General features: G+C 42.1%; 1 protein-coding gene across 1 annotated transcript in view; it reads left to right on the top strand.

The window, feature by feature from the left end:
• The window catches only part of pag1 (phosphoprotein membrane anchor with glycosphingolipid microdomains 1), a 57,043-nt gene that overhangs the window by 39,869 nt on the left and 2,944 nt on the right, over positions 1 to 14,230 (top strand). Inside the window, exons 2-8 of the mRNA XM_075449642.1 lie at positions 209 to 244; positions 2,301 to 2,532; positions 5,557 to 5,614; positions 8,376 to 8,472; positions 8,922 to 9,091; positions 9,353 to 9,784; positions 14,082 to 14,141. Coding sequence (XP_075305757.1) covers positions 2,345 to 2,532; positions 5,557 to 5,614; positions 8,376 to 8,472; positions 8,922 to 9,091; positions 9,353 to 9,784; positions 14,082 to 14,141 — 1,005 coding nt within the window. The 5' untranslated portion in view covers positions 209 to 244; positions 2,301 to 2,344. The remainder of the gene's footprint in view (positions 1 to 208; positions 245 to 2,300; positions 2,533 to 5,556; positions 5,615 to 8,375; positions 8,473 to 8,921; positions 9,092 to 9,352; positions 9,785 to 14,081; positions 14,142 to 14,230) is intronic.

Here is a 14,230-nt window from a genome sequence, read left to right as displayed (position 1 = left end):
TGTGAGAACTAGAATGTATGTCTAAGAAGTTTCAGGCATCCTGTTGTTCATATGATCTTGGTATTAAGCACACTCTATTCCCTCATTGCTCTCCCACTCACATGCCAGCCCAGCCTCCATCCATGCATACACACACACACTTGGTCCATACCCACACTCACAGAGCAACACTACCCTCCCTCTCTAATTTTTATCTGCTTTCTTCCAGGCGAGGCTCACCTGACTAATCATCCAAGGTGTCAAGGTAAGACTGTGTTCCCCTCGCAACAGCCACTCACGCTGAAAGCAACATGAGCTCTGGTGTATTTTTCCAGAAATTCCCCCGTGTTCTCTGAGGAACAGGTTAAAATTGCCCTCTGCAGCGCAATGTGATTCGCCACATAACTTCTTTGCAGCAAGAACACGATTAGCACTTCCCCATCTCCCACACTCCCCAGTCACATTAGCATAGGCGAGCATAGAGACACAATACAGTTTTTCACCGCTCGTACAAAATACACACAATCCGTATACACATTACACCAGACAGGAGTGCGGCTCATTCACGAGGGGAAAATAGACGAGGAAAATCTGATTCTTCTTTTTGTTGCTGTTTTCTGATCCCTGCCCTGTGCCGTGGTCATCATCTCAACTGACTCAAATAAAGGCAGATAGACTGAGAGCCAAGGAGAAAACACTCCTGACTTTATGTGGTCTTTTTTCTCACAGTCCTTTGTCTTGCATGTCACCATTTTTAACTGATCATCTTTTCATTCCAACACCACACTGTGCCCCCATCTCTGCCCCTCTCCACACACACCTGCAGAAACAGCACACTCACACACACATTGGGATACATACCACCCCCACCACATTTGTTTGTTTGACATTTCATGAGCGTCAGGCACACAATCTCATCCCTGCCACCGCCTCTCCACTGTTGTGTCTCACCCGCAACTCTAGCACGTCTCCCATAAGTCATCGGTGATAAAATCAGGGGTTCCATCAGTTCAGTGAAACCCAACTTTAGCTGTTAGACAGAGACGTGATGCGGTTTCTGATGCTGTGCGCAGAGCCCTGAGAGCGGTTATGGAAGATCTGGTGTGAGGGCCACTGCAGCAGACTGCTTGCACCGCAGTCTGCCTCTGCTCCATCCTGCCACCTGCTGGCCATGTCTAGTCATAGTATGCAGAGGAGCTCGACATACAAAAAAAACTATTAAAAGATACCTCAGTATTTTAAAAGCCTTGGAGCTCGGGGCTGAGAGTCACAGAGAGAATCACTCACACAAGGTTGGGGTTTGTTAGCAGCAGTAAAATGAAGAATTATCAGTTCTTCAACTTGTTTTTTAGTTTTTATAAGAGATATTTCAAAAACTACAGTGGTCAAAATGAAGCAATCATGTTGTAAGTCATTAGTTTATAATAACGGTATTGGAGAATGATACATTACATTTAACAGATGCAGTGCGGTGTGGTATTTTGTTCGATTGTTTCCAGAATAAAACGTTATCCCCTGCTGACGACGATCAACCAAAACCAAAACACGCCTGCTTCCATATTTTCCGACTACATATTCAATGTAGCTCGGTGTCTCTGCAAAAGTAGTAATGAGATTTAATGCTACTGAAGTTCACAACCCTATGTCCATGTTTCCATTCCAAATGTTTTTAAAAACTTTCCATAAATCCCCAAATGATTTGTCATTTTGCACTGAAAAGTGATCTACTATTTTTGAACTATTTTCTTACACAGTTATTTACTGAGTGATGACCTCCTCCTCACCTCAGAGAGGGTGATGCTCCTCTCATGTAAAATATTGTTACTAACCTGATTTTATCTTTAAGAGCAAAGTCCTCGGTATATTGCCATACTGAATACACCCAACATGAGAAAAACAGCACATACTAATTTCCACTTAAAATAGGACAAAATACACATATTTCATTAGTTTTGCTCAAATGACAGTAGAAATGCAATTAAAGCAGTAACTAAATCTCTACTGAGATGAGTAAAACCTTTTACTTTGTCCTTTTTAACTTGAGATGTGCTGCTTTTTTTGCTTTGGAATACGGCTTGTGAACCTATTGCCAATTGTTGCCCCTCTTCGGACTTTTTCGTACAAGTTGCTGGTGTCAAATTAAATAGAATGATTTCTTATTCGAAGAACAATTATTATTGGCTGATTATTAAATTTAGTTTCTATTTAGATTTTTCTGTATATCTTATTTTTTTCTGGAAATGTGGTTGTCTGTCTGACTGTCACTAAAATGGCTGATTTTAATGCCACTGTGTTTTTGTGTGTGTTTTTTTTTTTAACAGCTGGTACCTGTCCAATGTCCTCTTGCCCCACACTGTGATGTGTCATGGCTCCGGTGCTGAGTGGAGTGTGGTGGGGGCCGGAGGCAGGCGTTGTCAGGACGGGGACAGCAGCTGCTGCTGGCGGTGCATCTTTGCTGGGGAGTGGGCAGCTGGTCCTGGTTGTCACCCTCAGTACCCTCACTGCTTTGCTGCTGGTCTCTGTGCTGCTGCTGCTGTGTGCTAGCTGCCAGGGGTGAGCACCATCACACACACACACACCATCACACACACACACACACACACACACACACACACAGATATATAGCCTATACGAGTCCCGTATCAAAGCCCGTTCTGTTCCTCGAGGAAACCTGTAACTTGAAGATGGGAGACGAGGATGATGTTTGTTGTGAAAACCCTCCTGGTTTCTTTGTATTGACACTTTCTGCAGTGTCAGCTCTCTGAACAGAACACAAAGACCTGAGAGGACCTTCTGAGCTGCCATAATTGTATGTCCACTGACAGTGTCGGGCAATGCTCCTGAGTATCGGTGAAAAAAAACCCCTCTGGCGTAATAATACTCACTTAAATGCCATTCAGCCTTCAGAGCAGAATAATATTCAAGCACTGGCACATAAAATATTTTATCATTTAGGTACCATTTAAAAGAGCTGATAAACCATATAGATACATGTGTGAGCAGCACTGTTGAAACAGGAATTATGTTTTTTGTGCATTTTCTTCTTGAAGATTTAACCTGAGTCTGAGCCACAAACATGAGTACAGCCTCTACATAAAAAGGCAGCTTTGATTTCAATGGTACATTGACTTTAGGGAAAATGAGCTGCTAACATTCAGATGTGATGTCGGAGGTTGTTAATTAAATTGTGACATCCACAACTCATCAAGCTTGTAGACAGCTTTTAGAACTGTAATTGTTTTCATGTATTCCCCAAGAGCTGTTGGTGCAGGACAGCCTTTGGTGGAGTTTTTAATGCCCCGGAAGAGCCATTGAGTGGAAATTGGCAAATAATAAATAAATGAATCATAAGTATGAGGAATTCCTCCGACACCCAAGTTTTTGCCTCCCCCTTAACAGGGTAGCAAAGTTTCAGAATATCATAGTCTGTGAGTATAAAGGACAGATCTCCTGGGTTACTGGACTGAAATTACAGAGCTCCCTTAGTGACTAAAAGTATTGCATGGTCATGAGTTACCAAGGCGTGAAAATGAGATACTTAATCATGGAGTTTGAATGATATGTTATTGCGCATGATAACCTCACTATAGCAATGTCTGACAGCAGCGTGGTCCCAAAATACAGAATCTGTTGTTATTTTTGTTGAGTATTTATTTAATAGGGACAATGTACAATCTCTGTTACATAAAACGTCTGTTGTACCAGATTTAGCTAAAAGCTTATTTTCATCTGCTGTCCCTGGGCAGAGCCAAGTGCACAGGCAGCAAAAGTCTGAAAACAGCCAAAGAATTAAATCAGAAAAACAACAATGCTTATGTCCAACTAAACAATCAACAATCCCGAGATGACAGCTTAATGACCCGGCACTTAAAGACCCAGCAAACCCAGACTTCCTTCAGCTGTTTCATCATACTGGTTTTAAAAATGTTAAAACGTGCAGCACTCTCTCTTACTCAATGGTAAAGAAATACACATCCCAGCTGCCTTCACTCTGCACATTTACATGACACTAGAGAAAGGGCAGTCGGACAGAAACCGGACTGAAACACCCAGATCCAGAACAGTGAAGTGAAATCCCCTATAGTGCTATTCTCATTCACATATTTTTCAGTTTCTACGTGTCAACCTGTGGTCACTTCAAGCCATTCCAGACTGCCGCCTTATGAAATCCTGATTTTGTAACTGTAGCAGCATCATTGCATGCATAAATAGTTTTTACTACATCTATATTTATTTGATTTCTTCTGAATTTTAAATGAGCTGGCGTATGCGTGCATGTTTTTGACATTTTAGAAACATCCTTCTCAAAGGTTGAACATGCCATTCATTTTCTACAGGAGAAACATTTCCTTTCATAAAGTAGAAATATACAGTACATACAATAAGATTTAGACATTTCAGCGTCCACCATGAATGAGTCATCCAATCAACTATTTTATCCATACCCTATGTTATACCGAGCTGTACAATAGAGCTATTTATCATGCCTAAATCAAGGGCAAATTGGATTTATTTAAATCTTTGGATGAATTTGGACACCCTGGGCTCTCTTTCAGTTCAGCACAGTGTCCTGATTAATTAGGTTGCTGAACATCCAGGTTTTACTAGGTTTACTGATGCCTTTTTATTTTGTATTTAAAGCCATTGTCTCACAATGAAAAAAAAGTTCTGTGGAATCTTTTCCTGAATCACTTTGTCCGTTGCGCCACCTTTCACCTCCATATAGTTTGAGAGACATAGTTTTCTGGGCTTTTCGAAGATAAAGAACCACAAAGTTGGAAAAAGTACGCCTGCAATTTTCTCATAGATTGAGAAAGATTTAAAAAAATACTTAATAAAGATACTTTGAGGTGTAGAATTGGGAAGCTGGGGACCAAATTAACGATATTCCAATGAAGGCCACCCCTTCTTAACCCTGAGCTGCAGCTGCTTTTTTGCGGCTGAGATGGATTAGCACAAGGTCATGGCCCTGATATCCAACAGTGCTACGACAGTGGTTTGATCAGCTGTAGTGGGCGGCATAACCTGCCAGAATCTGGCACAACAAGCTCAAGAGCTGTGCTGAACTTGTCAATCAGTTATACAAGATATCAAGTTGTTGAAAAGTATCTTTGATCTCTGATGTTCTGGAGGGGATGTGTTGCAATATGAAACATTATACACAGTTTTGCTTGTGGACGATAAGAAGGAACCACGTTGTAGTTCAGTCAGTGGGAACAATTTATTAAACTGTTTCATTGACCACTGACAGGAGCCGACACTACTTTTAAGTAGACATACATACATCATTATTTAATTAACACCACTTTGACAAACTGAACCTTATCGACATTTCGGAAATAAAGAACGGAAAATAAACTGGCTGAGTAGTTACACTGGATTGCATCAGAATGTACCGGTGTACCTTCTAAAGTCTACAAAGAGTGCAAATTTTGTATTAAAAACCAGTAATCAAAATGATAAGACCTTGTATTCCTGGATGGATAACTCACACAGGCCTTGCTCAGCGTGGTCTTCGATCATCTTTAATCTTTTTCTTACTCTGTTCTCTCATCTCTTCGTGTTTCTCTCCTTCAGGCAGAAGAAAACAGTAAATGGACATCCAGTAGGAGACCACGAGAACCTAATGAATGGAGTAAGTTTTTTCTGGAAAGTTCCCATGTGCAAACTACCATTTTTGAAAAACAATCTGATCCTTATAGGATCTCATTTTCAAAGGCTTTTTTAATCGGGTTTCAAATTGTACTTCTTGTGCCTCCCTTTGTGTGTGCATCATCTATGTGATGGAGTTTTTAAGGCATTATGTGGCAAACCATATTTTTTTTTTCTCTTAGTTAAAGTTCAATAGTTCGATCTAAATGCTGGGAAAACGTTTTCTCAAAGATTTTGAACAAAGCACCAAAACTCCATTAAAGATGAAAAAAATGCTCACAAAAATGTGTGGGAGAGTGGCATGTCTGTAATCAGGCCATTAAAACTTCCCTCAATAACACACACACACACACACACACACACACACACACACACATCTCCCTAATATCCGATAATAGCCGCTCACGCACTCTGACATTTGCCTCCTGACTCACTTACATCACACTGACGACTGATTGACACCCTCCACTTGTCAGCCGGATTGTTTGTAAATTGCCGGCAGCTGCTGACAGGGAAGTGGTTACTCCTGCTGAGATCGACCACATGTGGGAAATTCCACTTGTGTTCTCATATCAGTCATCTTAATATTGAGGCTGTTTCCCTTTCTTCTTTGAAAAGATGAAAATTTCGGTGTGTAAGTCCGAAAAGAAGAATATTCAGTATTTATAGAGTTGACCTCTGCCCTCTTTTGAGACACTTTATTCATATTCACACACTAAAAATGATCACCATGTCCTCTTAAAGAGCATGTCACTGGCTAAGATAGTCATCACTAACTACCATAATACTGATGCTCCAGCACGTGCTTCCTCATTCTAAGTCACATCTGCTTAGTCTCTTATGGTGTCACTCCCTCTGAGCCTTTGTGTATGTACCTCTAATCTGTGCACATGCACATCCAACGGAGCCTTTTGGCATTTGATTGATATCTTCACTACAACCTTGCACATCAGCGTAATTTGCCGGCTTGTCAGAGTATTTACAAGAGGTGGCCATTTGTATGACAGACCATGCCACAGCCTGACAGGTTAAATGGGGGTCTTTGTCTTTGTCTTTGTGCGTGAGCGGATCAGCTCGTCCTCTCTCACCAGCAATCCGTCTCACTGCCTTTCCTGCGGCCAGCATTCAGAAACACTCTCCCTCACCTCCTCACCATTCGCTGCATCATTTTCTTAAAGCACTCTGGGTCCAAATTCAACAAAGTTAGCTTTGAATTCGGTCTGAGGTCAGACTACGTGAACAGCAGAGCTCATATCTTGTGAAGTTCAGCTACAAATTAAACCAAATGACCCATTTTGCTTTGTAAAAGAGCTGGTTCTGGTTGTGTTGCATTTTGGCTTGATCATGATTCAGATGTCACTAAAGAGAGACATAAAAGCTTTGATAAAGGATGTAAATATGCCATATTTTACACATACTGTCAAAAGAATATATCAGTTATTCGGCTTTAAAGACCTTTGGCTATATTCATGAAGATGGAATATCATGAATATAGAATGACAATTATGTGTTCTCTCCTAAAAAAATCAAACAATAGGAAGAATTACAACATACTGATGTCACAAAATAGTTAAAGATTACATCATTGACGCCAACAGATATGAGCTTATAGGACCACCAGGTGGGGTTGTGGAGCTTTTTATGCACCATCTTCTGGTCACACATACAGAAGGAAAACAACAATTCTAAACAAAGACTTTTCTTGGCTTGCAGTGTTTCACATTTTCTGGTCTCTGTGACTCAGTGCTGATTTATTTTTTGTGCTAAGTGCATGCTGACACATCACACCTCGGTGCAGCGCGTGCTCAGCACATCCTGTGTAAATAGGTGTACTTTTCAGTGTAATTGCAGCTGGGAGCAGATTTTATTCGAGCTAACTCTGCTCAACGTGGCAGATTCAGACAGATGGATTAGAGAACGCTGATTTCTCAGTGTTTGCATGACACTGGTAAACGAAACTGCCTTTTTAGTCGTAGAACGTGGTCTCGGCTGCTCAAGCGTGCTCGTGCGAGACTGAATACCTGCCAGCTGCAGAGCTCTGGTTGTTGCTGAGCTTTATGTAAAAGGGAAGCAGGGTCAAATTTTCCTGCGGGTATGGTAGCAGTTTTATACTTGTATGGTTTTCAGCATATACACGTGACACCACTAGTACCTTCGCTTTACTCTCCTCGGTCCAACTGTGCTGCTATGCCTGACTTGGTTTTGTTTGTCTCTCGTCATTCAATCGATGTAAGATTTTGAACATGAAATTAGACCTGTCTATGAGTGTGTTTTAGACTAAATTATGTCAAAAGAGGCATGTTAGATTTACTCATTCAGTCATAAAGCTACCACAAACAGCAGCAGCCCACAGGCTGCCAATGCTCACAGGAATTGTTAGCGATCTGTGGATGTCTTTGAGGGGAAAAATACCCAACATTTAATTTAGCATGAATAACATTCCTACAATGGGCTTAAAGCTATCAGTGGTGTGAATGGAAAAGCTTAGAAAAGCATAGATAAAGGAGCAGGGAAGCATGGAAATTGGAATCAGTGCTGCTGATGTGACAGAGTCTCCAAAAGTCAGAAGAAAGAGAATAATTTTCCAAACGTATTACAGTCTGCTGCAGTGACCTCTGATTTGCACAGAGGTGTGAAAGTTGGGCATCCTGTGGAAAGTGACAAGTGCAGATTGATTTCTGTTCAGGAGTGAGGTGAACTCTCTGAGCGCAGCAGTGACAAAAAGCTCATCCTTTGTTGTGCAGGTGTCGGAGAGAGAAACGCCCAGCCAATCAGTAGACAGTCCAGTGACTGACGCGGCAGTCAGCAGCTCTCACAATGGTCCTCTAACCAGCGGTACAAGTAAGCCGAGACATTTAGCTTCAGCTTTGCACGTCTTCGTTGTCCATGTGGTGGACGCTGCATTCACTGCAGCAAAGTGCAGCATGTTTCTGATGTCCTTTTCTTCAGTCATTAAGTCACACGATAAAGACGTTTGCTCGACAGCTGTTGTTAAGCATCATGTGTGTCATTCAGCTTTGGTTTATTTTAAATCTCAGCTGTTGTTTTGTTATTGGCATGCCTATGTAATGTTCTTAGTCATATCTGCATTTTAGCGTGACAAATACCAGCTAAAGAGAGCTTTTAAAATATCTTAAACTGTGCTGATTGAAAAAGAAGCTGTGACTCATTGCAAAACAGCTAGGAAGTAAGTTGAATGTTGAAAGTAGATCTCGTTATTGATTCAAATTCAAATGAAAATGATCATGGGAAGCTATTAAATTGCCTTGACTCTTATCTTCATTCACCAGTCCTCTCAGACACGCAGGACACCAGTCCCCAGCTCTCCGAGGAGATGCTCTCCAGCCAATCAGAGCTCAGGTCCTCCAAGTGTCATCAGGACCGCGAGCTTCCCAGCATCCCCCCCAACAGTACCCTCGTCGGGGACAGACCCCCGGCCTCAGGGGACAGCACTTACGAGGTCAGTAGTTCATGTTCATGTTTTCACTTAGACTGAACTTGGACGAGCACTTTAAAAGAAATCACAGCTTTTATTGTCGGGCTGTTTGACTGAGTAGTTGATTGTTTCATCGACTTAGCTGAGAAAAAGAATCACGTCTTTGCAACGAGACGCCGAGAAACTGATTGAGTTTACAGCGAGATAAAACGGGAGCAATGAAAATGCAGATTGCTTGTTTACAAGCACGGCAAGAAATCGAGTGCATTTTATTCTGATACCCAGGTGGTGAAGGAGATGGCGACGGCGTCACGTGATGTCAGCGTTGAGGACTCTCTGTATGAGACTGTCAAAGAGCTCAAAGACACCCCTGCTCAGCCTCGCCTCCCGAACGGTACCATCCAGCTGAGCCCCGACGAACCTCCTCCTCATCCCCCTGCCCTTCTCAATGGCCACCCCAGCCCCTGCACTCCCGAGCGGGGGCCACTGTGTGCAGGGGTGGAGTACGCCTCTGTCGACCTGAATAAGAAGAGCCGTCACAGCGCTGACATGGAGGCCAAAAGGCGCTCTGATAATGCCGCCATCCCCTCACAAAAGCCTCCAGAGGAACCAGAGGAGGATTTACCTCCACCGGTACCAGAGAAGGTTCTGGATGAAAATGACAACCAGCCAGTGGTGATGAATGGGCTGATGGGGGCTGGGCTGCACAATGGAGAGGTGAGGGGCTTTGTGTGGGTGTTAGGTTTCTCAAAGCTGTAGATTTTATTCAGCTATGTACAACTTGCGTAACGAAGACTTACTTTTCTCGAGTCAAATGAACCTACAAATCTACAACGTAGAAAAACATCCACGTAGCACGCTTGAGTTATCATCTTGATATCACTTCTTCTTTTGGGAGAGCAGCAATCCGAGGCAAGGAAATTGAATGGAATTGGAGAGACATTAGGAGGGAAGAATGAAAATGAGAGCTGGAGTGAGAAAAGTAGGAGACAGTAATAGATGAAAAAGAGATGGTGAAGGTGAGATGATGGGAGACTGACTCCAAAAAAACAGATAGGACTGGGAGCCATTAGAGTGAGAGATGGTGAGACGGAAACCCAGCAGCATACAGATGAAGTCTTATGGAGAAGAATGTTAAATGTGGGGAAGATAGAGAGATCTTGAAAAAGAAGTCGCACTGGAAAAGAGAAAAAGGTGCAAGAGGGAGATGTGCAGGTGAAGAGATAGGAGGGGAAAAAAGCAGAGGTGAGAACAGATAAGGGGGTGTTCACTGTCAGGCCGTACAGAGTGGAGGTGCTGCAGCTGCTCTCAGCAAACTGCCATCAGAGAAGCACACACACACACACACACCAGCATACTCTCACTAAGAGCTCCAAAAGAATTACATTAGACAAAACATCCCATTGACAATCCGCAACAAAGCTGCTTTTCCTTTTTAAACTCTTCACCTGAGCTATGACTGTGTTTGCTTTTGTCCTCACCCGTTTAAAAGAATAATCTAACGTGCCAGTTCTCAATTAATAAAACACACTAATTAATTAGCCTCTTGCTGTAAACTGTGAAACTCACTTTTAAAAAAAGCCAAAAACACGATACCATGTAAATGTAAATGTATTTTATTTATACAGCCATTTACAGACAATCCTTACGATGTACCAAAGTACTTTACAGTAGGTAATAAATAAAGAGAAGAATAAGTAAAAACAATAAAAGAACAGTGAAAGCAATAAAACACAACAAAATCAAATAAGATAGAATAAGATAAAAGTGTCATCATACTACTGGGTACCCTACCATGCCAAGGATTTGTGTGAAAATGGTACGGTGTGACTTTCGGTAACAGAGTAGTGATGTTTAGTGTTAGCTGAACCCTGAGCTGGATAAAATCTGCCGGCAGTTTGTCATACAGTGTTTGGAAAAGTAGTTTTAAAAAAGGCGAATGTAAATGGGATTAATCTGCGCATACGCAACAATGGTCACTCACTGTTTTTCTTGGGCCTTCCCTTGAGAGGGAGAAAACACCATAGCAACCAGTGACTCAACAGGTTGTTGCCATTCATGAAATAGTAAAACATCTCCCTTTCAACCTTTGAAAATGAGATATGCAAATGAATATATTCTGTTTTTTATTTACATTTTACACAGCCAACTAACTGTTTTTCGAATTGGGGTTGTACAGTGTTATTATCCATCCATCCATCGTCTGTACCCGCTTATTTCAACTCAGGGGCCGGGGGCTATCCCCAAGTACAATGTTATAATAACCAATATAAATAATAGTTCCATACCATCTTCAGCCATGCAGACCCCTAGCCCCTTCGTTCCTCTTCTTTTTAGACATTTCTTTGTTCATTTGTCTGTTTTGTTGCAGCCAATCAGCTAATCACTGCAGCTCATTTGGACAGCATCGAAACAAAGCCTCATCTGACCCCCGTTCCTGCAATAAATCTTGACCCACAAAAGTATACAGACACCTTCAAATGTACCACTCACAAACATATGCGCCCTTATGTACAGTAACTTTATTCCCCATCCCCCCATATCACACACATAAAGACGATGACATGTCTGCTCATATGGATTCTGCAACATGGACCATCCAGGGACTGATTTAAGGTTAACCGTGAATGTGCTTGGCTCCCTGTGGTTTGCGCCTGTGTATGACCACGAGCTCTCTGCGATTTGTCTTGTCTGACCAAGTGTGCCTCAGCCTAGTGAACACCAGCTGCCCCCCATCACTATGACAGTTAGTCTGGCTTCATGATGGATGACTTGTGCAGTAGAAACTCCTTCTCAGTCTTTGCCGACACACACAGACACACACACACGAATCATCTGTGCATACGCTGAGGCGTCTGTATGTAAATGTCTCAAAGGAGCCCCCTCAGGTGGCTGCTCAGTAAATGCTCCTCTAAACTTACATTCTATTAGATGAACACACCGGGTTTCTGGGTCAACATCTACTGCACACACAGAAATACACACTGACACAGCTTCTTTGTGACCTTTTATTCACTTGTTCTCTGCTCTTGTTTGTGCTTCCTGTGTGTCGCCTGTGGACTTTTAATGTGAGGTGCAGGAAATTAATTTGACCTGCTGGTGGGTTGCGGGGGAAATACATCAGGGATGCAGTGCAGGTAAACAGCGATATTCATCTTGTCAGCACTGTTGAGGACCTGTCGCTAAAGGGAATTCTGCTCAGAAGATTTGCGTACTACAAGATTTAATCTGAACTGAAGTTTGTAGTTTTCATTTTCCTTTTTTTTTTGTTTGTTTACGTTTGATCACTTGCCAACTGTAAACCTGAGCCGACGTAATCGTGCTGATTCGTATTTGCGTGAGTCAACATGCACATCAGCATGACTGACACACTGACACCTTAGACGTCCATCTTCCGAGGTGGCTGTAATCAGCTTACAGTCATACTTGCGTGCCCTGTAAGTTATTACATCTCCCACGTCCATACAGCAACAACACATATGGCTAATCTTCCCTCATATACACACACGCCAGCACATCCCGTCTTATTGTGAGACGTTGAAATACTAATCTCTCTTGTGTAAAGTCTGTTTTTATTGCAACAAAACAAACAGCTGTTCATGTACTTTTGTGAGCCTCTCTATTACTTTTATATGCATAAAAAGGAGTTTTTATGTCTCTAATTTAGTGCCCATATGCACTAAATGTGGAGTAAAAACTGCATTTATTTCTGTGTGAATGGTTCAATTAAAATTTCCTCTTCGATTTTCATTCATTCCTGAGGATAGGGGGTATTTATTTTCTATGAGCAAACGTTATGAGACAAACTTTGAGGTGAGGTGACTGGGCCAAGTCACCTGCGTCCTTGGTTTCTTATAAATACTCCTCGAGGGACATTCTGCCTAATTGGCTGGCTAATTAAAGTGAAATGAAAAAGGCATCTGCTGCATTGTTGAGTGCACGTTGGATCCATAAAAGTAATCATGTCTCCAAACACACGTTATCCATAAAGTCCTCATATTGATTTACACGCTTTGAGAACGCGCCACCTATAAAGATGCTAAAACATGCAGCCGCGGTGGACAGTTTGATGGATGATGTCTGTGCACAGGTTGTCGTCCTTAAGAGTGCAGCTTACACCAAGTTGGTGTTAAACGTCGCCAAACACGGAGCCTCAACTTTCACCGGCATTCACCTTGGTCTCTCCAACCAAGGACTAAATCTAAATTTCTATCCACGCATCAAGTCTAAGAAAGGAAAAAATAAGCAATATTACCCCCCCCCCCCCCTACGTGACACTAACCTGTTAGCGAGTCCTGGCGGGGATATTGAGATTCTTGTTAGGCTCCTGGAGTGTTTTGTGTGTTGTGCTGTCAGATGTGCTTTGTTGATTAATGGCTCCTTCATCGATCATAAGGCAAAGTGGACAGAGGCCGTGCAGACTAGCATCACACTCCCTGTCACTTCTTATTGAGCTTTGCTCAGTAATTTTCTTAATGAATGGGTGGTTATATACAACATCAGGTTTGAATGTATTGTGGCAAAACAGCAGATACAGAAAATGTTTCTCCCCCGCTGCTGGGAATTGTTCAGAATTTGACTGATAATCAGTTACCGAGTTACTTTCAGTTAGATTTTTTTCTTCACTGGAGTATATGTTTAACGAGGACGTTTCAATAGTGTGAGAGCATATCTTTTTAGTACAACTCGATAAAAAGCCTACCTTAATTGCGCACCATCTAAGTTTTGTGGAACATTTCTTTTATAGCACCAGCTTTCTGGATTACAGCCTGTTGCTCTTGGTCATTTTAAAGAACTCTACAGATCCACAGTTTACATTTTTAGTAGCAAAATAGCCACCAAGTTCTTCACAAAGAAATGTTTGATAACCTCTAAAATGTTCCGATCAGCCACTTTGAAGTGAAGTAAGCACCATGTTTCTAGCCTTGGACATTCTTTTAACTCCTGAGTTTCTCAATCTTTTCCTTCCTCCACCAGCTGCCTGATCTGAATCTTTTTGTTCTCTTTCCCACAGTTAAACTCCCCTCTGTCTCCTGCCCCGGGCTTCGGCAACGAGGTTCTGTCAGACAATGAGGTAAGTGTGTGTTAAACTCCCTTATTCCCCAAACTGCCGTTTCCAGTCCCGACACAGCAGCACTTTTTTATGTGAACGCTAATGTGCAG

Source organism: Odontesthes bonariensis, chromosome 18, assembly GCF_027942865.1.
Source record: "Odontesthes bonariensis isolate fOdoBon6 chromosome 18, fOdoBon6.hap1, whole genome shotgun sequence".
Classification (NCBI taxonomy): Eukaryota; Metazoa; Chordata; class Actinopteri; order Atheriniformes; family Atherinopsidae; genus Odontesthes; species Odontesthes bonariensis.
Note: the sequence above shows the minus strand (reverse complement) of the source record. Positions and strands in the feature narration are given on the sequence as shown.